The sequence below is a fragment of the Theobroma umbraticum genome, unplaced genomic scaffold (assembly GCF_002168275.2).
Source record: "Theobroma umbraticum cultivar Fairchild unplaced genomic scaffold, ASM216827v3 scaffold_30.0, whole genome shotgun sequence".
Classification (NCBI taxonomy): Eukaryota; Viridiplantae; Streptophyta; class Magnoliopsida; order Malvales; family Malvaceae; genus Theobroma; species Theobroma umbraticum.
The window spans coordinates 9,030,591-9,058,096 of record NW_018397254.1 but is presented as its reverse complement, the minus strand read 5'-3'; the positions used below and the strand labels follow the sequence as shown (position 1 = coordinate 9,058,096).

The 27,506-nt window shown below is 34.4% G+C and overlaps 5 protein-coding genes and 1 pseudogene across 6 annotated transcripts; 3 read left to right on the top strand and 3 right to left on the bottom strand.

Annotated features, from left to right (window-relative positions):
* Window positions 1–3,047: 3,047 nt before the first annotated feature.
* NPH3 (Phototropic-responsive NPH3 family protein) lies at window positions 3,048–6,617 on the top strand. Of its 2 annotated transcripts, none has more exons than XM_021421912.2 (4): window positions 3,048–3,451; window positions 3,669–3,738; window positions 3,870–5,159; window positions 5,781–6,617. In XM_021421912.2, exons 1-4 carry the CDS (start codon window positions 3,339–3,341, stop codon window positions 6,327–6,329), a joined length of 2,022 nt encoding a protein of 673 aa, XP_021277587.1. In that variant the 5' UTR covers window positions 3,048–3,338; the 3' UTR covers window positions 6,330–6,617. The 2 variants fall into 2 exon arrangements, with proteins under 2 accessions (XP_021277587.1, XP_021277596.1); XM_021421921.2 differs by having other exon boundaries at window positions 3,313–3,451; window positions 3,890–5,159.
* Window positions 6,618–11,637: 5,020 nt separating this feature from the next.
* Window positions 11,638–15,871, bottom strand: SAC51 (transcription factor SAC51). The gene is made up of 4 exons (XM_021437386.2): window positions 15,737–15,871; window positions 14,089–14,660; window positions 13,809–13,969; window positions 11,638–13,726 (listed from the first exon to the last, which is right to left on the bottom strand). Exon 4 carries the CDS (start codon window positions 13,707–13,709, stop codon window positions 12,564–12,566), a length of 1,146 nt encoding a protein of 381 aa, XP_021293061.1. The 5' UTR covers window positions 13,710–13,726; window positions 13,809–13,969; window positions 14,089–14,660; window positions 15,737–15,871; the 3' UTR covers window positions 11,638–12,563.
* Window positions 15,872–18,146: 2,275 nt separating this feature from the next.
* Window positions 18,147–19,404, bottom strand: LOC110415442 (mitochondrial uncoupling protein 5 pseudogene; annotated as a pseudogene).
* Window positions 19,405–20,369: 965 nt separating this feature from the next.
* Window positions 20,370–22,954, bottom strand: FKBP12 (FK506-binding protein 12). Its single transcript, XM_021426378.2, has 5 exons — window positions 22,606–22,954; window positions 22,371–22,404; window positions 22,212–22,273; window positions 21,193–21,245; window positions 20,370–20,638 (listed from the first exon to the last, which is right to left on the bottom strand). Exons 1-5 carry the CDS (start codon window positions 22,691–22,693, stop codon window positions 20,537–20,539), a joined length of 339 nt encoding a protein of 112 aa, XP_021282053.1. The 5' UTR covers window positions 22,694–22,954; the 3' UTR covers window positions 20,370–20,536.
* Window positions 22,955–25,692: 2,738 nt separating this feature from the next.
* LOC149527746 (uncharacterized) lies at window positions 25,693–26,640 on the top strand. Its single transcript, XM_089783518.1, has one exon. It carries the CDS (start codon window positions 25,693–25,695, stop codon window positions 26,638–26,640), a length of 948 nt encoding a protein of 315 aa, XP_089639644.1.
* Window positions 26,641–26,669: 29 nt separating this feature from the next.
* Window positions 26,670–27,286, top strand: LOC110412456 (uncharacterized). The gene has a single exon (XM_021422990.2). The coding sequence runs from the start codon at window positions 26,670–26,672 to the stop codon at window positions 26,913–26,915; it is 246 nt and encodes an 81-aa protein (XP_021278665.2). The 3' UTR covers window positions 26,916–27,286.
* The last annotated feature ends 220 nt before the right edge of the window (window positions 27,287–27,506 follow it).

Here is a 27,506-nt window from a genome sequence, read left to right as displayed (position 1 = left end):
CTTTCTGGAATGGTAAATCTCTACCATTTATTGTTGAAAGACTAGTACAAAGTTTTTTTAAAAGAAAAAAAGAAAAAAAATAGGGTCCCAAATGTAGCCTCCCTGTATTTATTACCATGCTTTAAGATTTGGTCAGCTAATTTAAGTGATGATACAATTAAAAATTTAGAGAAAGTTCATCCTATTGTTTCCATTGATGACTAGCTAATATGCTCTGGTCAACTCGAAGTCATTGGGATAAGATATTTGGAAAATATTATATTTCCTTTGATTTTTCCAATATTCTTGGATCAATCTACAAAACTAAATGAATAAATATGGACTGTCATTTGGTTAGATGCCAATGTCTACCACTTAATAACTAAGGAAAAACATAATCTAAAGAATTGCCTAATGTTTCTTTTCTTTGGTACGTAAGAATTGGGTTAAAATACAAAGAACCTTGAAGATTTAATTGAAAATACATTTACCTTAATTAGGTGGAAAAATACATTTTTATCTATTTGAGATCTGGTTGGAAAACATTTACCCTTTGAAAAATAATTGTGTTAATTATTTTGTTAATTTTAAAATGAAAAGACAAGCATATCCCTTCGTTATTTATTTCTAAATTTCAATATATATATATATATATATATATATTTGCTTCCTCTTTTTATCCTTTTTTTTGTCCAAGAGTTTTTGTTTTTAGTTACAAAATTATGAATTTCAATTATTTATAAAGATGGTTGAACTATTTAATTATTTTTAGAATCATTTTTAATTTAAATCAAATTTATTTTAACTAGGTTAAATTATAATTTAATATGCATTTAAATATATTAAATTATATATAATCTAATTAAGGAAAATAATTTTCATCTGTAGGCACTTCATTTTTTGTCTTGCCAATTACGGAGAAAATAAGAAATTTGAAAAAAAAATGAAAAAAAAGAAAAAAAAAATAATATTAGAAAAGAGTCCTATGTTCATCTTAGTCCTCATCTTAATCCATCTATGGAATATTAAAAAGCAAGTTAAATCCAATGAAAATTCAATAAAAGAAATTTAAAACAAACACAACAACAATGGGTAAAAAAACCATTCATCAAGAAGTAAGGGAGAAGGAATAAAACACAGGAAAAGACAATAAAAACTAATAAAAAAGGATTTTTGGATTTTTTGAGATTTTTTCTTTTTAGTTATTTTAATTTTAATTTTCTTTATTTTTATATATATATAAAGTAATTTAATTATAAATGAATTCTTAATTGGTCCTATTTCTTCATTATCATTATTCTTTTTAGTTATCTTATTCTAAACCAATTTTTTATTTAGATAGTATTTTTATTTATTAATTTAATTTATGCATATATTTCTACATTAAGAAAGTTAAAAAAAAAGGAAAAAAGGAAAAGAGAATAGAATCATAATACTCATGTGTTTGAGTCATAAAAAATTTTAAACAAAATTTATAAGAATTTTTCGATGATAACATCTCAAGAATGCTATAAGAGATGGCATCTTGAGAATTTGAGAGGATTTACATAAATATTAATAAAAAAATAATTAAATAAAGTAAATAAATTGATAAAAATATATAAAACCCAATTAAATAAAAATTCTTAGATGAATAAAATCTCAAAAATGCTATAAGAGATGATTTCTTGAAAATTTGAAAGGATTTACATAAATATTAATAAAAAAATAATTAAATAAAGTAAATAAATTGATAAAAATATAAAACCGCTATTAAACAAATATTCTTTGATGATAATTTCTCAAGAATGTTATTAGAGATGACTTCTTGAGAATTTGAGAGGATTTACATAAATATTAATAAAAGAAGTAATTAAATAAAATAAATAAATTGATAAGAATATAGAACGCCATTAAATAAAAATTCTTTGATGATAAAATCTTAAGAATACTATAAGAGATGGTTTCTTGGAAATTTCTAAATGTGTAAATTTTTCAAAATTATATCGTAAGAGTTGGAGATTTTGAAAAATTTTCAATACTAAAGAATTTTTATTTGTTTCAAAGAAAAAATAAAATAAAATAAATTAACAAAGAGAATAAAAAATAAAATAAAATATTGATCAAGGAAATAAAATTGAATATTGAACAAACCATATTTAATTAGTCTAAAAGATGACTCATAATTAATTAATTATAATTTAATGGGTGTTGTGATTTATACTTGTTTCATAGATTAGGACTTATTCCTTTTAATAAATTGGTCAATCGCATCAAAATAGAAAAGATTAACCCTAACTCATTTGTGGTCGAATAATTGAATTTCAAAACTCACTTTTTTTTTCAAGACTCATACGTTATGATTATGAAATTTTATTAAAAATAAAGTTTCGCCTATTAGTTTAAAAATATTCTCATTTTGTTTATTTTTCTTTTTTTCTCTCTTTTGTCTTCATTTTTCATTTTTTTTTTGTTTTGATGCATTTCTTTATCGTTAAACCATTTTTTTCCAAATTAATGGTAATTAATTTATTTGAACTAAAAATAATTTAATACATTCATTCCAAAGTTAATATATAATTGAATTATAGATAAATGTAAATTAAATTAGAATATAAATTAATTAAAATTTAATTTAATAGTAATTAAATATAATTTTGAAACTAATTAAATCTCACAATTAACTAAATCTCACAGATTTGTAGTTGAAAAAAATAAAAGAAGAGAGAAAAAGAACAAAAAGAAATAGAAAACTAAATATTAACAAAGGATATATTGTCTTTTTATTTAAAATTACTGTCAATAATTAACTATGTGAGTGTATTTATTCAGTGGCAATTTGGTAATTGCAGGTTATCTTCGAACACCTGCGACGTAAACTTAGCTCCATTCCATCCGTCATACAGAAGAATGTTTTTGTCGGAAATGTAATATATAAAAAGAAAAGAAATTTAAAAATAAAAAAAATAAAAGGAGGAGAGATGCGAAACGTTAACAATGGAAAACAGTAGAAAAGAGACTGAATCTCCTAATCCTTTTATGCATAGAGAAAGTATCTAAATATTTCCAAGGACAAAAAAAGGGGAGAGATATGCAAAACCGAAATGATCCAAAAACAGTAAGATACTATACTGCCCATTACTTCACAGCCTGTAAGAAGCCTTGATAATCCGTGAGAAAGCCGACAATTCAAGATAATTCCAAGCATCCCATGTGGGATTCTTCCTTTTCTTTCTCATATCAGCTCCTTCTTTGTTGTATCACAACTTAGTTGTTCGGCTCTTGCTCTGCTTTGTTTTCCCTCTTCTCCTTCTCTCCCTGCTGTAACGGCTACTTTTCCCTGAGAAAGAAACCCTGTTCGACTTTCTCTTCGCCTCAGCATGTGGGAATCAGAGAATGAATCCGTTAGAGGGAGGGACTACGCGAATGGAGTCCTTAGTTCCGGTAAACATGGCGTCAAGACTGATGGGTTCGAGCTGAGGGGCAAGTCCTGGTATGTTCATGGAAGTGAATTGTGTTTTAGATCATGTGATCTTTTGATATATTTGGTTGATTTGTTTTGTGGGTTGCATGTGCAATAGCTTCTAGACGATGTTATAAAATAAAACAAAAAAATTATATATCCTTATCCTATTGGATATATCTTAATTTGTTTCAGAACAAGAACTTGGAGCATAGTTAGCTTCTGAAATATTTTGTCCTCTGTGCAGGTACGTTGCTACTGACATTCCCAGTGACCTTCAAGTTCAAGTTGGAGATGTCAATTTTCATTTGCACAAGGTAGCTGTTGCCCTGCTTAGATGTTTGAAAATATTTACATTCCTCAAAACCTTCTACATTCAAATTTCAGTTACTAAAAGTACTATTCGTTTGAATACATATGACTTACTGTGTTTCTCAACTTGGGGAAGTATCCCCTGCTTTCCCGAAGTGGAAAGATGAATAGGCTTATATATGAGTCACCCGACCTAGACCTGAACAAAATTGCTTTGGAAGATCTTCCTGGAGGACCTGAGGCGTTTGAGCTAGCAGCAAAATTCTGCTATGGTATTGCAGTAGACTTAACAGCAGGGAATATCTCTGGTCTGAGATGTGCTGCGGAGTACCTTGAGATGACAGAGGACTTGGAAGAGGGCAATCTTATATTCAAAACTGAAGCATTTCTCAGCTATGTGGTCCTATCCTCCTGGAGAGACTCCATACTTGTACTGAAAAGTTGTGAAAAGCTCTCACCATGGGCAGAAAACCTTCAAATTGTGCGAAGATGCAGTGAGTCAATAGCTTGGAAGGCTTGTGCCAATCCAAAAGGAATCAAATGGGCATATACTGGGAGACCCACTAAAGTTTCTAGCCCCAAATGGAATGATTTGAAAGATTCAAGCCCCAGCAGAAACCAGCCTGTTCCTCCTGATTGGTGGTTTGAAGATGTTTCAATCCTCAGGATTGATCATTTTGTAAGGGTTATTACCGCAATCAAGGTCAAAGGAATGAGATTTGAATTGATTGGAGCTTCAATAATGCATTATGCAGCCAAATGGCTTCCGGGTTTGATAAAAGATGGTCAAGGGCAAGGAGATGATATGAGCATCAGCAGCAATAGTAATAGCAGTGGCAGCAGTAGCTGGAAAGGTGGACTGCATATGATTGTAGCAGGAACTAAAGATGACACTCCATCCATTCAGTCCAAAGATCAACGGATGATTATTGAAAGTCTCATTAGCATAATTCCACCGCAGAAAGATAGCGTCTCGTGCAGTTTTCTTCTTCGGCTTTTGAGGATGGCAAACATGTTGAAAGTGGCACCTGCCTTGGTAACTGAATTGGAGAAGCGGGTGGGAATGCAGTTTGAACAGGCTACACTGGCTGATCTTCTCATTCCCTCTTACAACAAAAGTGAGACTTTGTATGATGTGGACCTTGTTCAGAGACTCTTGGAGCATTTCATTGTTCAAGAGCAGACAGAAAGTTCGAGTCCAAGTAGACAGTCCTTTACTGACAAACACATGTACGAAGGAGCACAAAGGGGAAATAATCCAAATGCCAAGATGAGAGTAGCCAGGCTAGTCGATAGTTATCTTACAGAAGTTTCCAGAGATAGAAACCTGTCTCTGACAAAGTTTCAGGTATTGGCAGAAGCTTTGCCTGAGTCTGCAAGGACCTGTGATGATGGACTTTATCGAGCAATTGATTCCTATCTTAAGGTAATCTCCTTTTCCCCTTTTAAACAGAAAAATCGAGGCACAGCCTAAATTATTCTCGATTATCTTAGGCAGAACAAAAAAACAAACCCTTATGATTTTTAGCTGCTCATTGCTAGACTTGATATGTTAGTCAATATTATTTGCACATGAGAAATTGTCGTCTGCCAACATATTAAGTCAAGGATGCATACCCTTTTATATGTGCGCGTATTAATCCATAATGCAAATTGGAAAGACGAAGTCAACAGTGATAAACTGTTAGCATAGCGGTATCATTGAGAACAAATGATTGCTTGAGGCGGTTGTAGCACTGTCACTGTTGATGTTAAATTTCTACAGTAGTTCATCAATTGATAGCACTGATGGAGTGCTATTTCCAGGTGAATTGATGTGTGATATGAAGAAAACATGTCCAATTAATGATCCCATTTTTGGGTGACTTCAGAAAAAGGATAAGACATTCAACTTGCTCCCCTTTTTGTGTTTGAAAATTTCCATACTGTATTTGAGCGATGCTTTTGGAGTTTTATCCAACCATTTTTAGGATTGATTTTCCATAGTCTCAACCTGATTAATATTCCTCTTCTTTGGAATTCTCATCTCTGGTTAACAAATTCACAGGCCCATCCAACACTCTCTGAGCATGAAAGGAAGCGACTCTGCCGTGTCATGGACTGCCAAAAGCTGTCCATTGATGCCTGCATGCATGCTGCTCAAAATGAAAGGCTCCCACTGCGAGTTGTGGTGCAGGTGCTCTTCTCGGAACAAGTGAAGATAAGCAATGCATTGGCCAACACCACCCTCAAAGATCCTGCAGAAACTCAGTACCAGCCCTTGATCCCAAACCGTAAGACATTACTAGAAGGGACGCCACAATCATTCCAAGAAGGATGGGTTGCTGCTAAGAAGGATATTAACACACTCAAATTCGAGCTTGAGAGCGTGAAGACTAAGTACCTTGAGCTCCAAAACGACATGGAGAACTTGCAACGGCACTTTGATAAGATGTCAAAGCAGAAACAGACATCCGCATGGACCAGTGGATGGAAGAAACTTAGCAAACTCACTAAGATGACAACCACGGAAAACCAGGACATCGGACCTCAAATCTCAACCACGGCAGAACAAACTAGAAAGGCACCTAGAAGATGGAGAAATTCAATTTCGTAAAAGGTAAAAGGGTTCGAGGAAAACTGAAACACAAACCAAAAAAACAAAAAGAAGAAGAATGCCCTAGAATTGATGAAACAAAGGGATGCCTTACCCCTACGTTTGCATCCTATGCTGCTGCCTTTTTCTCTTTTCTTTTTCTTTCCTTCAAATTCTTCTCACTCTCTTGTCTAAAATTTTTGAGGAAGTGCAGTGTTCTTGTTTACAGTAATTACCTTGAAAAAGTTTTTTTTTAAAAAAAAACCTACCATGAAACAAAAGTAAATTTGTCATTCACATTTTTTTTTCTATGTGGTGATCTCTTTTGCAGAATTCTTTGATTCTGTGTGATAATTCGTCTGTAATTCTCAATTTAGTCCATTTGGTTTGCCAAGGAAAATAGTGTCAATTGCCCTAATTAAGAAAATGCACATACATAACATATTTGTTCTACCTTGTCAGATACAAGGCAGTGCCAAATCAAACAGAGAAAATCACGAACGAGATCAAACATATAGACAATCAACTACCAATAATTTTGTGACGCAGAGATCAGGATTCGGTGCTGGCTGTGTAAGTTAGACCAAAAGCAGATATATCACATGGAGAGACACAGGTGATTAGATAGAAATCAGGCCGAAACAAAAGAACTGCCAATGCATGTGGCTGGTTAGGGGGCAAACACAAGTCCCACCAAGACGAACATTTGAAAAGCACATATATACCTAAATTTTTATGAATTCTGTCATTTTGCCTTGGTAATATCATCATTCAATGATCGTCCTAAACTTCAAACCCCATCATCAAATGTTAACTCATCGCTTTTAAGACTGACAGGACCTCCAAAAAATATTGCCATGCCTCGAGATGTGCTCGGAATTAGGTAAACATGGAATGGAAAAGAAGGGGAAAATGCTAAATAGTTAGGAGTCTCAGAACCTGCAGTATAAGATTGTTCAAAGGCAAGCACGAGCGAAAGTGATTATGACAAAAGCAGTGAGATAAAGTAGGCACGACATGACATTCCCCATTTAGATTAGATGAGTATGAAGTGATGCAATATGCTGAGGAAAAGGTTAAATCCACCGGCCAGGACTGTTTATGAAAGATAATTACTTGGCACGGACTCTTTTTACTTGGGACTCACTTGAGGTATTGCTTTGTTATTAAATGGACAAATTTCACATATATAGTAACAAATCATGGATTTAGGTAAAACCCACCATTTCTATATATCAACTATATATATTCTTCATAACTAGGTACTGAAGATGACTCGTCTAGATAGCTTCATAGTAGTAGTAGTTTGACCAGCTTAGCATGTGAAGCAAGTCCCCAATGTTTTTAAGCCTTCTTCTTCTGGTAATTCATGAAGTAGATTACAACAATTACTTTCTCCCAACCTTGTTCCCATCCCACCTTACTGGTACATATGATCTCAAACATCCCTGATGAATAACAATCACCCAGAATATAGAATTCTAATGGACCTGATTTTTGTAGGATAACATTCCCAAATTTCAGAATCGTTTCACTGCGTCCTTCTGCTGAAATGGCATGAATCAATCCCTTATATCTCTCATCTAATATTTGGTTACTTTCACAGAATATTGATAAAAAATAAGGAGGAACATGTGAGGCAAGGGTCTGCTACATATGCTACTGGTTAGAAACCAGACATGATGGATTCTTCAATTATGCATCATTAACACCATTCTTACAAGGTTAAGAAGTGCATAAGATCGATGTGCTTAGAAGGCAGGGACCAAGTTACTCTAGGCAGTGTCCTTCACTCTTGTCCTAGAACCCCAACTAGACCAGGGCATACAGAGATTTTAAATTTTTACCATAAATTGTTCTGCTAAGATAAAATAACCTTGTGAGAAACTAGCTGCCATGGAACTTAAAGCTTCATAAATGGACATATGATGCAAAATATATGTACGCCTGGGTCTCCCTTGCCTTTCTTTTTTGGTTTGCTTAAACTTCACTCTTCTAAACCATTTTTGTTTCATGTTCTTCAGTTCTGAGAATTACTTGCAAGTCCTAGTGGTGGAACCCTGAAACAAGAAACTCATCTTTATCCACCATCAACATTTCATGAGGATCTTCTAAGTTGATTCTAACTCGCAATATTCACCAAAAAATCAGGAAAAAACAACCCTCCAACAATGGAATCACAATAAAATCTTTCTTTCACCCCTTCTGGTCATGTACACATGCAAACATGAATAGATATGACAACAAGAACGACAACGACCAGCTGCTAGAGGACAAGAACAAAACAACAAATCGATACTCTTTATAAAATTAGACATACCAATTCCAAATGTTTAACTTCACTACGACTTATACATGCTTAATAATTTATGTATCTTTAATTAAAATATTAACTTAGTATCTATCTATGTCTATATTAATATCGAATTCCTAATTAAAGTAAAACACTAACTAAATTGATTATTTATTTTCCACATTTTCTTATTAATCGTGAAAACATTGTTAATCTTAACAAATATTTAATATATTACAGTACTTTAAGTATTTTGTTCAATAATAGACGTATGCATGTCTCTACAAAAAAATTTAGATTCAAATTTCTTTCCAAATAAATAAATATTAAAAAAATTGTCTATTATGGACTGCAGCCATATCTTAAGGCATGTGGACTCGAGGCCTAGTTTCTCTAGGTGCCTACATATCCCAATATCTTTTGAGTATTAGAGCCTCCTAATGGCATAATTATAATTTCATGAGTTTCTAACATTTTAGTAGGTGATGAATTAGCTCTACACTAAAAGTTTGTTGATCTATTTTTCATATTAGTCAAAAACCAATTAAATCTTTAGTGTTGTTATGCTTTATGAAGTAGTATAAAAAGCTTGGGAATATTCTTCAGTGAGTAATATGTGTTAAACTAACTATTTTAAAAAGGAAAAAATTAGCATGAAAATTAAAAATTTTATGGTGTAATTATAAAATAGAGCATCAATAATTTGTTGGTTTGTTTGATGATTGACTTTTATTTTATCTTTAATTGATGATTCATTATTAAAACAATCGACTATTATTTATCTATTTTCTTATTCACCAAATATCGATAAATGCATTGTAATACATAGGATTTTTAATTTTATAGAAACTTGACTGTTTGTTGTAGGAATATAGCTGTATTAAAGGAGACTATATATAAAGCAATTATTGTTTTTCTTTTTATCAAGTCATATATACGAGTAGAAATTACATTCATGATTAAATCATTCTTAACATGTTTATTATACATAACTATCAGTATAAGAAATTAAAATGAAGTAACTAAACATTTAACAAACCAATTAATTAACAAACTAGCATATATATCTTAATACAATCCAACATAAAATTAGATCAAACTTACACTTAAAGAGAGTTGAACTTAGAACCTAAAGGCTTTAGGGCCTCTTATTTACCATTTAAGGAAAGCCTCATTGGCAATTGAAATAATCCATCGATGAAAGGACATATGTAAAAAACACGTGTTTTGCCTTTTTCTTTTTTATCTACATTTAATTTTAATTGATATTTAAAAGTTATTATTTATCAATCTCATCATTTATTTATTAAATTTTCATAAATAATTTATTAGTGTTAATATAAAAAAATACATTCTAGATCTACAATTTATTAAAATTGAATGTGTTTGTCTATAACTCAACAAGAGTATATGAATATTTGATTTATTAATTGATGTATGATATTTAATTTATTAATTAATACATGATCTCCTGTTTAAAAGATAAAATTTGAATCTCTTTTCCTTTAATTATAAAAAAAAATTCAATAAGGTGATCTCACTTCACTTACCCAAATTAAAATATATAAGTACTATTCTTACTTTCCCTTGAATACAAACTTGTGTGATCTTGTTTAGTGTTTTCATGTTGGAATGTCCCAATGCATGCCTTGTATATATGGGGCACCCAAGTTATGATGACTGTTTAATTGCAAAAAATATAAATAAATAAAACCTTTTTTTTTAATTAAAATTTGAACATTTATGTGGAGATTTTACAACCCTTGTATGGTTGCGGAAGTGGGCATGTTGAAGTTCTCAAGAGGTGGGAGACAAGAACTATGTAGCCTACAGTGTAGGCACTCATAAAAGAGATGCATGCACCAAATCCCTCAAAAGTCTACTCTTCATACAAGAAAGGGTGCCACTGCCAGTGTCTGCTGCAAAGTTACTTCCATCTCATCAACTGGGGAGTGATTTTTGGGTTTACATTTTGAAATCATCCTGCAGTTTAGCTTTGCTTTTATCTCTTGCTACACCACCACAATGTCATATCATTGAATTTTTTGGCTTCATTAAACAATAATAATAATGACAAGTAAAATTAAAATAATCATTTCTATTTTACTATACACTTTCATGCCACACTCACAACATCCATTAGAAATGAATGGTATAGCTCACAGGCAAAGTTTATATACATGGGAATTTTCTTTTTATCTCACTAAAAATCTCGTATTAATTAAGTTGAAATATTTTAAACATATAAATGTAATAAATTTCTTTTAAAATTTCAAAACTAATTAATGTTGTCTTCCATTTATTGACCTCTCCATAATAATTTAATTATCTTCCCCATTGAGCACCTAAATGTATATATGGGATATGGTTAACAAGGGGTAGTATTTGTTGTAAATTAATCCCTTGAATTGGTACAAAAGACTTAATCTTTCAGGCCCAAAGAGAAGACAGATCTAAAATCTGATCCACTTTACAACTTAAAGATGAGGATTTAGAAAGAAAAAAAAAATTACATTCCATTTGTTGAGTGACTCCTTAGCTTAGCTAAGCTGTTTTTGTCTTTCAATTGCCTCCCTGGAACGCTGGATGGAACCTTCTGCTCCTCTCTTGCTTTTTCTCCTACTACTTGACTCTCCAGCCCATATTTACACCAAAACTGGTCACTAGTCACCATCCTCATTATCATCTGCCACCTTCCTCATGATGGACAAAGAGAAGGAAAACCCAAAACAAACAAAAAAAAGAAAGCATGCAGAAGTAAGTCCGCACGAGATAATTAACATTCACAATTATTATGTAGCGGCCATCATTAATGTCTTCATTGTCATTGTATACCAAAACATGAATATCCTTTGCTCGCTTTCATGGCCGAATTAAGAAACCTACTACTGTACATGAGAATGGATACCTTGATTAGCTTGCTAAGAAACGACTTTGGACAAAGCAAGCTTTGAACATGATGTTTTATGCACATGTTTTAAAGGGTCATACCTTGCATATTTTTTCGTTGTCATTTTCATTTTTCAAATACCAACGAAAACACAACACATCCTTTTACATTCACACGTACCATTGAAAGTGATAGTACAACAAATTCATAGTTGGAGCCAAAGCTCAATCGTTCATGCTCCAATTATCAGCACACACATCTTCCAACTTATACAAACAAAACACCCTGCAACACCAGAAACAAAGCCAAAAAGTTCACAACAAGGACTATGGTCACACATCACACCGTATATATGCTGTACAATGCTACCAAGCTTCTCAAGCACTCACGTGAAAACAAGCCAAACTTTTCCCATATGATTTGATCAAAGATGGACCCCAAACGAGACAGAGTCTGCTCTCCATGCATGTATATCCCAGCCCAGGAAACTTGTCTTCACACTTTATGGGGATTAATATCAACATGATGTGTTTCCAAGGTAATGAGAGAGGACAAAGCATAAGATCAAGTGACGAAAAGGAACAGGGTGGATAGTGGGACCCGAGTTACCTAACGCGCATGCACTAAGTCCATGGGAGGGGAGGGGGGGTCTCTCAACACTTCCGGAAAGGGGGGTCCTCGTTTTACAGCACAGACCACCACTAGCAGCCTCCCCATGCGTTCAAAGCCGTGGTGACCTTTTTGTTATTTTTATTTTCCTTCTAATAAATCCCATCTAAAAGCAAAAAGATAATCATTTCTGGTCAACAAACAAAACCCCGTTTTTCCCTTCACCTCCTTTAAGCAAAAGAGCTAATAGCATCCCGTTACTTACATCACTTCCTTTATTGTCCCATTATATACACTGTACAGCTCCTTGAGAAAGTGAAAGACGACAAACGGAGGACCCCACAGAGCAAAAGCGAGTGTAGTGATTTCAAATTCATCAATCATTTAAGCCAAGAATTACTTCTTTCTCATCCTTACTTTCCACCATTTAGCCAACAACTTACTACAAAGGAGAAAGTGCGAGTCAGTAGTGCCTCAATCCGAAACTCTTGGCTTCGAGCTTTAAAGACTTCAAGTGCTCTATAGATTCATCAAGGACCAACAATGGGTTCTTTCCCTTGGCACCAGGTATTATGCTCTCCAGAATTTTTAATGTGAAGCGAATCTTATCCTTCTTTGACTGTTTACTACGTAAACTGGAATCAATTTCCTCTCTTTGATTATGTCCAATGGCGTAGCTTGATTCTGCATCACTATCATACTCGTGAGAGCCTTCCAATTTCACTGAACAAGCAGTATCCACCATTGATGATTGCTTATGCCCACCATTCATCAGTTTTTGCCTTTTGTTTGGACCATCAGAGCTAGCAACTTCCTCCATTACATCACCAACTTGGTCTTCATTCTGGTAGTTTCGTTTAATTGGAAAAGAAGAGTGATCAGTGCTCGTTACTTCGTCATCATCACCATCATGATAATCATCATCCTCGTCATCAGAGTAAAGTAACGCATTGAGTTCTTCAGTATCTTCATGCATCTCACTCTCTTCAACGCTCAAATGGTTCTCATCAAATTCCTCCTGTAGAGTCGGTGGTGTCGGAGTAAAAGGACCCATTTTAACTGCTTGCCCTTCACGCAAATCAAGACAAGAAGCCAGTTCTGTAACAGCAGTGGTTGCATATTGAGACGTAGGGGGAACAGAACCATATATCAACCTTGTCTGACTCCCTGACTGATCAAAAATTACCAGTCCTTTCTGCAAGGAGCCAGACACCACATTAGCTGTAGCCCTGCCACTGTACCCTTTAGCAATCATCAATTGCTGATCTTTGAGATACGAACCTAGAGAGGGCAATGATGTTGGGAAACAGGGGTATAACTGCTGAAGCAACTGACCAGAATGATACTTTTGTTCTGTTTTCAAAGTGGAAATATCTGCAGACCTTGGAATTGCCATAGTTGCAGGAACTGCATGAATGCCAGGATTTATACCAGGAACTAGAGACCCTGGCATTGAACTACTCACAGAAAACATGTGAGTACAGGGATTTATACATGCAGGCAAACATTCTGGTTGCCTGGGCTCTAATGATGTGCTCATGCAACTTAATTTGGGCAGTTGCGAAGTAGAATGCTGTGGGAAAAACCAAGAATTGTTGGTCTGGACCATCCAACTAGAAGAACCACCTGCAGATGACAAATGAGAAATAATATTTTTTTCCAGGAAATGAACCAATAAACTGGCAGCAAACAAGGGATGATAACATACCTGGATATGAACAATGCCCAATCTTGTATTCTCAATTCTTTAACGCTTCTTTGACAAACAAAAGTTTGAAAAGAAAAACTAAAAATCCCCACTAGACGATATAACACAAATATGAAATCGATCTACGTGACAGGTTTAAGCAAATGACGAAAGTACTCAGCCTGAAAACAGAAAAAATTAACAGGATATCAATTTAAACAAATGCTTATAAATTGATTAACACTTAATTGGGGCAAAGTTAGTCAGAGAAAGAATTAAATGAAACTAAAATTCAACTAACCTGGCAATCCTCCATTGGTTGAAAGCATGCAATTACTCTAACTACAATTGTTGGTTTTCCAGCAATCCCGTTTTCATATTTTAATGCTCGAAATCTCGTTTGACTTGCTGCTTGGCACACCATAACTACTTTCTTGCCTTGGATTACTATCAATTGAGGATGTGAACAGAAACAAATTCCCAAATAATAAAGCAAACAGAATCCACCCAGGCACAAGACCAAGAACTGATCTAACTTGTACTTAAGAAATGGTATGAAACCAAGAAACCAGCAGAAGAAGCTTGAATTATGAGTAGTATTTATTCTAACTAATCCTATATTGATCACGGAAAAACATAAAAAAGTGGGTAGATCCCATGGATGGTTGAGCAAAGAACAGCAAGCCGATAAAAAAATTAAGGTAAAGTGAGAGATGTAAACTTTACAAAATAACTCTGCAGTATAAATTCAAGCGCACAACTTTGCGAAACACATCAACCAAGACACTCAACCAAGGCATCCTGTCTCCCTTCTAATGTTTCACCAAATTATCCAAAGCTGCTGTTCTTATATTGTACCCAACTCAATATTCTCTGCAAAAGAAAGGTCTCATAAGAACAGAAGCATGACCACAACAATTTAAAAAACATAAACTACGAATAAGGAAGTCAAAACGAAAAAATCCACTTGTTTGATGAGATATTGCCGAAAAATAAAGGACAAAATTTACACCTTAGACTGGTCAACGATGCTAACATAAAATAAAACAATCATATGGAGTATGCTTGATACATTTCTTTCGTAGAACAGAAAAGGTTGTTACATACAAGTTCCAATTTCATTTCTCTCCCACCATTTCTTATACGAGCATTACAATCATGAGAGACTTTTTTTTTTTTTTATATCCCTCAACTGAATATATGCACCAAGCATCACTTAATTCTAGAATTAAATGTAAATAAATGGAAGTAAAATTTTATAGTAATGTTTGAGGTTTTTAAAAAAGGAGAAATCAAAACTTAAACATTTCCAATGTTAAACAGAGTTTGTTGTTTAAACTGAGCCCATATATCAAAATTTGTGTAAAATGAAAATCAAAAGTTCACTTCTTTTTCTTGCCCTATGCTTTCTCAGCAACTAAACAGAGCCTATAAAATCAACAAGGACAGAACAAATAGAAACGCCCCAAAAGAAGGCTAATAATGAAAATGATAAAAGTTTTAAAACCAAACTGAAACTCACTATTTTTCTCTTAACTTTGGAAATGGTCTCAACAATGAAAAAGAGGATAAAGATAAAAGTATAAGCTGTAATCATCAAGCAGAAGCAACAGAAAACAAAAACATAACAGTAGGAGCTTGAAAACAAAAACAAAAAAAAAGAGTACACAAAAGATGGTAAAATCAAGCACCCCAAAACATTGATTAGATAAAACCCAAAGAAGCTTTTTCTCCAAAATATTCTCAACAACTTAAAAAAAAAGGTCAGATAAACCTCCATGGGAGGATAAAACACTTAAAACCCAGAAGAAAAATATGAAATATAAACCTTTTTTGCTTACAAAAGAAGCAGCGGACATGACATGCCCACGAAGCTATAGGTGAATAGAAAACATAAAAGAACATGCAAAAATGAAAAAAAGAAGGAGACTTTAATATAACAAACTTACAGAAAAAGGACCAGCCTTGCTATGGTGGGATCCAAGGGACCAAAGAGTTATGCTGAAGACAGAATCTTAAAAACTACGAGAAAACGAAGACAACAGTTTAAGCTCCGGAGGCAAAGGATCTGTGTCTAAAGAGGCTAACGAGCGAAGAGATGCTGAGAATATATAGACAATTTGGATGACCATTTTACCCTCTTTGTTTTCTCTCTTGCAATTATTGCCATACATGTTTTTTTACTGTTTCACAGTTTCAGTTACAGTAGTTGACTCTTGTTAGTGGCCAAAGTCCTCTGTAAGTCTTTTTAGTTACCGCGGAACTTTTCCTTTGGAGATAAATAAAATTTTGACTGAACCCAGCCAGAAACAAACAGACTTTATTTGGGCCAGGCCCACTTACTGAACCATATCTGTCTTCCGTATCTTACTATTTTAGGAAAGGGCATTAATAACACCAAGTAAATAATTTTTTTCATCCCACCCTCACACCCGAGAAATGATTATATAAACCATTCTCATTACTTGAATAATATGCCTACCCAATAACAATTTCTCCTCACCATGACCAAGAAGCCAATGACTCTTGAAAAAAAAAAAGAAAATTAAAAAGCTAAAGTTTGAGTTAATGATAAATGGCATTGCAAGTGGTTAAGGATGTTTTGGATTGCAAGACTCTGGTCAATGATTTATATGTTTTTCTTCACCAAAAAACTCAAAGCATTTACCATTTTTATACTGTATTGATAATAATAAGAACATGAATCACAGAGACAAAAACATGTGCCATTCACTCATTAACAATCTAATCCACTCATTAGCAATCTAATCAGGTGATTACCCAAAATTTCAAAGGCAAACAAAGCTTTCTTTTCACAGCTTCTAACCAGTAATGAGTAATGACCCACAAAAGAATGTAAAGTGTCACTTGGGAGGGACCATGAAGAGATTATGTGCAGGATTCAATCAAGTAGTAGCTAAGCTCTCTCTTGCTCTTGTGCATACCGCCAACAACTATAATTCCAATTTAATTATAATCCTCGTGTATAAAAACCTCAAACCCCCAAAATAAAAAGGTATTATAAAACAAATAATTCCAAAAGGAGCCAATTTACAAAGTGAAGAGATTTAACCACTTAATAATTTATGTATTATTTAAGCATTAAATTATGAATGATAAAACCCATTTTGTTGGCTTTATTGCTTAGAGTGGAGGGAACAAGCACATTGCACTCCCAAGCTATACCTATTCATCCTATTATTAAGGTCTGCCCTTTTGAAGGCACTAGGAAATGCTCCAAAATTTCATTGAGATAGAATGGTGGAAGTAAGGGATTCCTCTTGCCCTTGTACTAATAAACATTAAAGTAATCAAGAGTTCATCAATGGGCTTCAATAATATCTATTTTAATTGGAACAGTGCTGGAAGTATATTGAATCAATCACTTGGCAATTCAATGGCTGTGCTTTATAAAAGTAGCCGTGGTCAGAAAGCTTGGGTGGAGGGGGTGAAAAAAGCAAAAAGGATATATTAGGATTTTTGGGTACCAATTCTTGTGCTATAATATGCAGATATACTTTTATTAATTTAAGAGATGAGTATGGAAGTCTACATATATATAGCTTTTGGTGGTGCGCTTGTTAGTGCCAGCGCTGATTGTGGCAGTGATGGAGAATTTGAGAATACGGTGCCTGAAATTTGAATACATTCATTCTTTTGATTATTCAAAAGAAAAAGGCTAAATATATACTTGGCATTCATTCTATATCTAGATAATCTATGCGTGGGTTTACCCATCCTCTTTTCATGCTGATTTTTACTTTTGTGTAACTACATTACGACTATCTATCGACCATGTAAATTGGATTTATTCAATTCTTTTATTGATAGGTAGAAATTCCCTTCCCCATAGTCATATATCAGCATAAGAAAATCACTAACAAATGGTTGGTGAACAAACCCAGACTCAAAGATCCTTACAGTCTATGTGAAATAATATTTTTATTGCCAATTACCTATGCCAAGGCAAACACATATGGATGAACCTTGGACCTGTAGTAACCTTCTTCAGTCAACAGTGTCTCAGTGTTTCTTAATTTTGATTAGCTTTCCCCACCCCACTTAAGATGGTTACATCTTATGAGACTGATAAGAGATACAAATTCTGCAATGGAGACTTGAAAGAGGAGAAAAGTGTGAGAAGATGTGCCGACGCATGGCTGCTTAAACCAAATCTTTGGATGGGATCTGTTTTCCATCTGATATGATTGATTTTGGGGATGGTATACCCTCTCTCCTACTCTACCATAAATTTACCATCTTTAACACTTTCTCATGGTTATGGATGCCTTTAAACTATGAGACCCAGACCCATATTGGCAAAATAAATGAAAACCCAAAATTCCCTGCTTCAAAATGTTCCTTGTCACCCATAAATATAATTGATTTTTGATTTCATAACTCAGTGCAGATACACTGGCCTTTTAAAGCTTTATCCTCAAAGAATTGAAAAGAATGCATATTGATTTGCAAATTTAGAAGGTTTGTATGATAAAATTGGAGAACTATATAAAATTTGTTCTTCATCGTTCGCCATCAAAAATCTTTGAGGAGTTTCCTGACTTGCTCCAACGTGACAAAAAGCACCACAGTGAATGGTCCTTGCCTCGAAATTGTCGGGATGAAGCCCTTATACAAGGCCATAGGACCCTCTGCCCTCACTGTCTTCAAAGCACAGTCCAAAGCACCCGAGTAAGGCGGCACCGCCCCCGGCGCCACCTTCATATTCATCACCCTTGTCTTTATCACGTCAACGGGGTTAGAAGCTACAGACGCGACGAACCCCGCCGCGAAGCTGGCGGTCACGTGGGTTCCAATCCCATCACTCATCACACCCTTCTCCAGAATCATCTCCTTGATCTGATCGTAGGTGGCCAGCTGTGAAGCGGTGACGATCATGGCACGGTTCACTGTAAGAGCTGAGCCGCGCCACAGGCTACCGACACCTTCTTGTTTCGTCATTTGTCCTAATGCATCAATTACGCTCTTGTAGTTGCGTCGCTGGTCAATAGGAAGACGTCCATCAGCTTGCATACGAACCATTGCTACATCAGCAGGGTTGCCAACGGCTGCACCGACGCCCCCGGCAATAAGGCCAGCCGCTATCTTGCTCGCAAGTGGCAAATTCCCGCTTTCCTTGTCAGTCCATTTATTTTTAAGAATATCGTAAAGTCCCATACGAGTGGTGGAATATAGGGTTTGGCGAAGTATGGTGGCGGAGACGCCGGAGAAAAGGGCTGCCACACCTTCTGATTGGATGATACGGGCACCAATAGAAATGGGACCAACACGAGGCTGTGAAACGATTTGGGAGATTGAAACGTTACCAGCGGCGGAGTTCACGGCGAGTGCTGGACGATAGACTTGTACTGAGGGATTGGGGACATGGGACTCACCTTGAAGTTGCATCCGGACCTTGATAAGGTCAAGAGGATGTGTGGAAGAGCCGGCTACGATTGATGCGATGCCTCCTTCGACAAAACCTTTCAAACCCATGTTTCTGTTTTTTAACAGCTCTTTTGCGGGACCAAAAATTTGTATCTGAGAGACGCTATTATAGATTTATAGTATGAGAGAGCTAAGAAAGACGCTTGGGAGAGATGAACAAGTTGAATGTGGTGTGGCTGAAAGAAGTGAAGGGCAGGCAAATTTATATGCAATGCGGGGGTGAGGGGCAGTTGCGAAGAAGACAAACAAAGGGATTGTGATGGAAACCCCTGTATGAATTATTGAACGTTAACGCGGTCGTCTCACTGTCCTCGACTCTGTAGCCAAAGGGCAGGGAGGTGTAGTTTTATGACCATTATTTAAGTATTAAACCGTGTGATATTGACTTTGACGCCCCCTTTCGCCGCTAATGAACAACCGGAGTGCTTATTGTTGCTATCAACGTACTAATGGCTAAGCCATCTGCTTGGAAGGCACCATTTTACCGGTCACCTATTGGCTATTGGACCCTTCAAATTTCAATGGTCCTAGTGCAGCACAGTTTGACAGTTTCCAAATCAAGAGGGCTAGGGGGAGCACCAGCAACACTAAATGAGCCTTGCATTGCAATTGGGATTGTTAGATTGATGTCCCTGTTGGAAGAGATCAACTCTGGCTGGCAATTTGCATTCTATATAACTGTCACTGTTAGAAGTAGAACCGATCAGGTCTACCTCTACCAGTGCCATGCCAGTCGTATGTTCTTTATCAGATTTAACACAACATCGACATAATTATTTCTTTTCTTTCACCGCCGGATGTTGCCACTTCATCTACGCGCATAGAGACTTCCCTGCTTGCAACTTACTGCAATTCATTGAGTGACAGGGAAAACCATGAGGCCCTATATCATTGCTTTTAATAAATTATTACACAGATCATCATCTAAGCCAAAGTTTCTTTGCAACTCCTTCATATTTCAAGATGATACTAATCGCTCTACTTCATGAAGCGAACGTTACTAGTACAAAATTCCAGCACTCTTGCATATAAATTTAATTGGGCCGAACGAGCACAAAAGTGCAATATGGGCTGCGCTGATAAAAGTGAACGACGAACAGCTATTGCGGGTAGAAACCCCAGTGGGGTTACTAATATTAAAAAATCTGTCACCAGTGAATAGCTTTGTCATGCATAAATTAGATGCTCATACAGATATTCCTCAATAATCATACATGCTACCCGATAATATCCATATATGTTCATGGCATGTGACTTATTCAGCCTACATATTCTTCCAACAGTTACCAACTGCCACGTCCTCAGTGCAAGGTTAGGACTTCAATCTCAAAATCAAGAACTGAGTTTGGCTGTATTCCCCATGCTGGAAATCCGCCAGCACCATAAGCATAGTCTGGAGAGCACTGCAAAAATTAAGAAGACCCATCAGAAGCTGCACAATTTATACTTTTCATCTTCAATGCCTAAGAAAAGGATGGCAAATAATGAAGACATGCCGGGATAAACTAATATGATTTTCTTCTCAGGCTCCACGTGACAAACATTCGAGGGTTGCTAAAATACCAACTGAAAGAACAGGGTGAATGATACACTCTTGTTTGAAATGAGATTTGAAATGAGAACAAATATTTCTAATTTCAACTACTCTTGATTTTTTTACATATTTTGAAAAACTTCCACGATGCCAATGCAGTTTCAACACTTCAGATGTCATAGCTGAGGTAACAAAATACATACATACACACACAGGCACTAACTTCTTTTCTTTTAAGGAGAAAAAAAAAAAGAAGACCACGGTAAATTTGTGAGTCATCAACTTTGCAACAACAGGTATCTACCTTTATGATATGACTCATCATTCATGGCATCAATCTAACCATTTAAATTTGAAGTTTCAAATATGTAATTCCAGTAGAAATACAAGACAAATGAATTTAGAATTCAATAAAAATAGTACCCGAAGACGAGCAACTTCTCCCACTTGCATTCCCATCACACCTTCATCCCATCCTATAAACAAAAAAATTTAGTTCTCCCAGATGAAATATTATGTACTGCACAATAAGGAGGAGAACAGATATAAATGTAGAAAGAAGAAAAATGATATGCTAGGTTATGAATGAAAGTCATCACAAGAAGCAACGCACATAATCTAATTTCAAAAACATAAAAGTTTTCTTCTTCTTTTTTTTTTTTCCTTTTTCAATCAATAATGAGTTCAACTACATAGCATACTATAGTGCTGTCCCCTTAGACAGCATATGCCTTCACACCATTTCAACCTGAGACCACTTCTGAGATGAAATGGGTATCCCACCACCGATAAAGTGCAGTGGCTTAAAGTTCATCAGGTTATAGTATCAAAGTGCATGGTTACCATAAATTTAACATTCTTAATCAAGCAGCATGATTCTATCTTTGTATTAAGCATAGAAAACAGAAACAGTATATGTTCAATCATCTAACAACTAAATACCTAAATGGGCAAAAAACAATGAAACTTCCTCAATTCCCAAAGTCGATAGGTTTAATGTTCAACAAAAATAATGCACTTGCATCTATCAAAACTAAAGAGATAAACATATTCTATATGACATTGTACTTCCTCAAGCATAATTGTCTTATTATCCAAGAGAACAATTAAAGCCTTGAGGGAAAAAAAAAGAGTTTCACTTTTGTATCAGGTTAAACAATAATGGATGGAGGTGCTATAGTAGACAATAGACAAAAACAAGTTCTACTAGAAAACAACAGTTATTCAACACTGAAATTTTGGTAAGTCAAACTTTTCCTCTCACCTCAAACCCAATACAATTCACATTCACATATAATAATAATAATAATAATAATAATAAGAGGCTAATCACTTGACAAGAAACATGCTTTCTTCTTACGAAAAAAGCATAGAAATTTTTGGGATATTTATAATGGACTTTAGCAAGGTAAAGACCAAAACAATAAGCAATTAAACTTTACCTTTAATAACAGAACCCTTGCCAATTTGGAAAGAGAAAGGCTGTTGTCCTTTATCCTTTGTACTAAAATGACACAAACAGAGAAGTAATTAATAATTCGGTAGAAATAAAGTTGTACAAGAAAACCCAATTTGTCTTTCTGGTTGAAACCACTACTCACCTCCAGAACTTCTCAGACAGATTACCATTTTTCCCTGCACCAAAATAGAAACAAAAAACAGCGTTAATAGCACAAAAAGTAAGGAAATTTTTAATCAAATTTGGACTTTTAAGAAAAAACCCTGGTGATAAAAGAAGAAAATATCAATGATTAAAAAAAAATGGCAACCGGGTTTTGCTCAGCCGGAGTGAAAAATAAGAGTAAAAAAGAAAAGTGGAGAAAGAGAAATAATAACCATAGCCAGTGCAGTGAACGGTGACGGTCTGACCGGCGGTGGGTTTGGGACCGGTTCCGGGCCTGAGGACTTGCTTCTCAATTCCCATTTTCAGCTTAGATGGTGAAAGGAATTTTCAGGGTTTCCTTTGTGTCGTCGGTGGCGTAATCTGCTTATGCTTTGGCTGACAAATGTCGATATAGATCTTGGCGAAGCCAGTAGCTAAAAAGGGGGAAAAAGGTCTTGGGAAACCGGTTACTCGCTACCGGTTTGACCGGTTTAATTTGTTGCATAATAGTTCGTCAATCCTCGGTGGAGTGACCGGCTAATACAAATTTATATGGATTTCCCACATAGTAATTGCTGGATCAGAAGTTGAGCCCTTCACCCAGCCGCCCCATCACTTCCCCAATAGGTAGAATTTCCTTGATAAGGTTACACTTCGACCTCCATATATATCCGCATAGTACCTTTTCTAAATTTATAGTATTTATAATTTGTTTGTATGATTAATATAATTAAAATTATTAAATTAAAATATAATTATATTATTTAAATTTGAAATAAAAAATATAAATATTAATATTTATCAAATATAATAAAATTTAAAATTAATAAATTTTAATCATCATATAAATTTTGATATTTATACGAATCAATAAATGAGTTTTAATTATTTGTTAAACTGTATTAAATATATATGTAATAAACGGGTTATAGGTTATATAGGAATAAAGATGATAAGATTAATTAATCTTATGGTGGGTTAAACAAGTTTTAACAATTAATAAATGATTTATTTGTATATTAACTGTATTGACACAATTAAGTGATGTTTGGTATCTTACAATGTAATGTAATTACTGATAATGTGATTGCAATCAATCTGAATGCAAAAAAAGATAATATTACAGTATTTGGTATATAAGCAAAGTAATAATTAAAATATAAAAAAAATAATATTACAATATTTAGTTTATAAATACTTTGTAAGGATGTAATATCATTTTTTTAAATTATCCTCATTGATTAAAATGCAAGTTTAATATATTTTTATATTTTTATTATTAATTTTTTATTTTTATATAATATTATCTCTTATATATATTTTATTTTCATTTCATATTATAATTTTATAAATTTTATTTCTTAATATAATTTCTCATATTATATATTTTATTTTAATTTTTTTCTTTTAAAAGATAATATAAATTTTATTGCCCATATAATAGAGATGGCTACTAAGAGTAACAAAGCAACACCCCTCAAAATCTATATAAAAAATAAGTTATAATATTGCAAAATATATTTAATAAAGTAACAAAATTGAAGATAAAAAATATATTTAATAACATAGTGCAATGCAATATGATTACATTGATTTTGGGTGGTGTTTGATACTTTACAATGTAATGTGATTACAAGTAATGTAATTATAACGAAAATAACATTATAGTGTTGGGTATACAAGTAAAATAATGATTCAAATGCAGAAAAGTTACATTACAAGTATTTTGCTAAAAATGTAATATTAATTTTTAAAATTACCTTTATTTATTAAAATGAAAGTTTAATATACTTATATTTTTTATTATTAAGTTTTATATAATATCATCTCTTAAATATATTTTTAATGTCATATATTTTATTTTCATTTCTTATTATAATCTTAGATATTTTATTTTCATTTGTTTAATATAATTTTTTATATTATATATATTTTATTTTAATTTTTTTACTTATATTATATAAATTTTAATTTTTTATATTTTATTTTATTTTCTAATTCTTATATTATATATTTTATTTTAATTATAACATTACAAAATATCTTTAACAAAGTAATAAAGTTGAAAGATAAAAATATATTGAATAACATTATATAATGTAATGTAATGTAATTGTATTAGTTTTAGACTGTAATTATATTATATCTCCTTACTATAACGTGATTACATTGTAATTTTATATTGCTGTGATTTATTGTAAGATAAATACTGTAATGTAATTTAATTAGACACATTGCAAGAAATATATTCTCACTTCTCTCATACTATCTTGGAGTGTATCTTTATATTCATTGATTGTAATATAATAGCATTGCAATCTTACATTATTTGTTACAAAATAAATATTAAAATGTAATTTAATTAAATACATTATAAAAATATGTTTTTACTTTTCTACACAAACATTACCTTAATATAAAATATATTTATTAAATTTAAACTCTCTTAAATCTATATCATATTTGTGTTTATACATATTTTGTCAATCTGTCTGAAACAAATATATGACAAATACATTTATCCATCTAATTAAAGAGAAATTTTAGACCCGGCAGAGTTGCAAATGCCTAGAAAAACAAACATTGTCTAAAAAGAGGGAAAAAAACAAACAACAAACACGGCACTAGTGCTCCACACCACGGTCAAAGATGCAAACCAACATTAATAATTAAGCAAAAATTAAGGTCTAAAGAGCGGATGACTCACAACTCATCAATCCATATATTCCTTTTTACTTCTAATTTACTTTTCGCCTATATATAAGCATCTGTGTCTTTGTACACCCCACCCAGAACCAAAGAAGAGGAAAACACCTCTTCGTTCTCTCTCCCTCATCCCTGTTCCTCCAGGACAGTATCTTCTCTCAATTTTGGTTCGGGTTGGTTGGGTTTCGGAGGACCCATGATAACAAAACGTATATCTGGGTCATTCGGAACCTGCATTGATCTGATCTGATATTGGTAAAGAGAGAAGAAAACACACATAAACCAACAGAGGGAGAGAAGAGGGGATTCCACTAGTAGAATAACCATGGAGATAGAGAGGCTTAGGTCATTGTTTCTCCTCTGGTGCAGAAGTCGAACCACACGTGTTGCTCTTGTGGGTGGCAACCACACCGCTGCTAGGTTTTGCACTCGCTAAAAAGCCTCCCTGTCTCCGCTGTTTTGGTTTTTGTCTCTTTTTTTTTCTCGTTTCACCAATCTCTTGGCTTTTTCCAGTGACCTTTTGCCATCAGAGGCACCCATTAGCCGAATTTCGCGAAATTTAGCGGAATTAAGCTCTTTTGGCGTCGTTCCAAATACAGATCCGGTCATTTGACATGGAAATGGGAGGTGGGTATCGACCCCAAAGTCATAGAATTTCATTAAACCCTGACACCCTTTTGGTTATTAAGCTTCCGGATCTAAGGTTCCTGCTTGTTTTGTCACGCTCGCTGTTTTTAGCAACGATGATTGTCACATTGCCTTGGGTTAGGTCCGTTCTAAAGGGACCTTCAGGTTCGGTTTTTAATACCATTGATTATCACCAAAATTCTGGTTCTATTGATTTGGAGTATTGGAATTTGCTTTGGCAAGATTTTGTTGACGAGGGTCTCATCAGAAAAGGCGATAAAGCTCTTATTTTGAACTCTGCCATCCAAGGCGTGGCTGATGGAGGTTCCATGTTCGTGATCGACAACGAGATTGATTTGGTGGTGGAACCTGATTTGGAACGACAAAGTTCTTTACCAGATGAGGGGTTTGATTTTGTGTTCGTGTCTGGCTCTCTGGATTCCAAGTTTGTTGATCGTGTTGTGAAGATTGGTGGTGTTATTGCTATGCAATTGGGTGATGACATCTCAAGCTATTATCAAAAGCAGTCAGACTATAGAATTGTGTATCTTAAGAAATATAGTTCAACCATCTTGGCAATGAGGAAACTTGGTTCAAACAATCATTTGTTGGATTCTTCAGCAAAGCGAAGGCTTTGTCAGCTGACATTGGAGGCTAAGAAAGCGGCATTGAAAGGTTTAGAAGATGTTTTGTTTGAGCCACCTAGAAGAGCCTTGGCTAAATCACATGCGTACTTGAGGAAAATGAATTTTCTTCCTGATTTGTTAGGGGATTCTCTTGAGCACTATCCCCGTAGAGTTTTCATTGACGTGGGGTCTTCTAAGGATAAGAATGTTGTGATGAAATGGTTTGATAAAAACTATCCAAAGAGGAATCAAGAATTGAGTTTTACAGTTTGGAAATCGGATTGTCTGGAGGAGAGGCAAGAAGAGTGAGTCCTCGGATTGATGTTTCGGATTGGTTGATGAAAAATGCAAGAGAAGAAGAGTATGTTGTCATGAAGGCAGAAGCAGATGCGGTGGAAGAGATGATAGCGAGGAGGGCAATCAATTTGGTGGATGAACTGTTTTTGGAGTGCGACAACCAATGGCAAGATGGAGGAAAGAGAATAAGAAAAAGAAGAAGAGCAAGGAGGGCTTATTGGGAATGCTTAGCTCTGTATGGAAGGCTGAGGGATGAGGGAGTTGCAGTACATCAATGGTGGGATTGAGAAAAAAGGCAGGCGTATATCCCCCATGCTCCATCTTTCTTGGTTATGCTTATTCTATAATGTGTCCTATGGTTTTCGTGTTTAGAGTCCATGTGGGGGAGTCTACATGTGATTTCTCCAAATAAAAACATTTTGTTGCTTGGTAGTCTGGCTTGATGACGTGTATGCCTTTGGTGTTATTATTTCTTTGTCTAGATGTTGCTGTTGATTGTCAAATCCTTTGATGTTTCTTTTTTATTTTATCAGAATGAAGATGCACTGTGCAAAACTGCAAAGAATTAAGTAGTCTATTCTTCTTCCTTATGAGATTTCCAGCGTTCTTTAAGTGTAAAAATTGTTTGGTACTAGAATAAGATCACATGTTTTCCCTAGTCTTTTCTTTTCTTCTTCTAATCCCGGATGCTTCATAGTCCGGTCCACTCCTGAATGGCAGGCATAAAAAATGATATCATGATTCGAGCGGATTAAACAAATCTTCTTTCATTCGAGAAATATGATGAATAAAATTTGATGTATACCATTGATTGTGTTGGCAAGAAACTAAGGAGCAGTCAACCGCTCTAGTCACAGAAAAACTGGGTGCGCTCATTA

Coding starts and splice junctions, on each gene's coding strand:
- NPH3 (XM_021421912.2), top strand. CDS start 3,339: ATGTGGGAATCAGAGAATGAATCCGTTAGAGGGAGGGACTACGCGAAT. Junction 3,452..3,668: donor GAGCTGAGGGGCAAGTCCTG/GTATGTTCATGG, acceptor TCCTCTGTGCAG/GTACGTTGCTACTGACATTC. Junction 5,160..5,780: donor CAATTGATTCCTATCTTAAG/GTAATCTCCTTT, acceptor ACAAATTCACAG/GCCCATCCAACACTCTCTGA.
- SAC51 (XM_021437386.2), bottom strand. CDS start 13,709: ATGGTCCAGACCAACAATTCTTGGTTTTTCCCACAGCATTCTACTTCG.
- FKBP12 (XM_021426378.2), bottom strand. CDS start 22,693: ATGGGAATTGAGAAGCAAGTCCTCAGGCCCGGAACCGGTCCCAAACCC. Junction 22,274..22,370: donor CTGTCTGAGAAGTTCTGGAG/GTGAGTAGTGGT, acceptor GTGTCATTTTAG/TACAAAGGATAAAGGACAAC. Junction 20,639..21,192: donor GAGAAGTTGCTCGTCTTCGG/GTACTATTTTTA, acceptor TAATTTTTGCAG/TGCTCTCCAGACTATGCTTA.
- LOC149527746 (XM_089783518.1), top strand. CDS start 25,693: ATGGAAATGGGAGGTGGGTATCGACCCCAAAGTCATAGAATTTCATTA.
- LOC110412456 (XM_021422990.2), top strand. CDS start 26,670: ATGAAAAATGCAAGAGAAGAAGAGTATGTTGTCATGAAGGCAGAAGCA.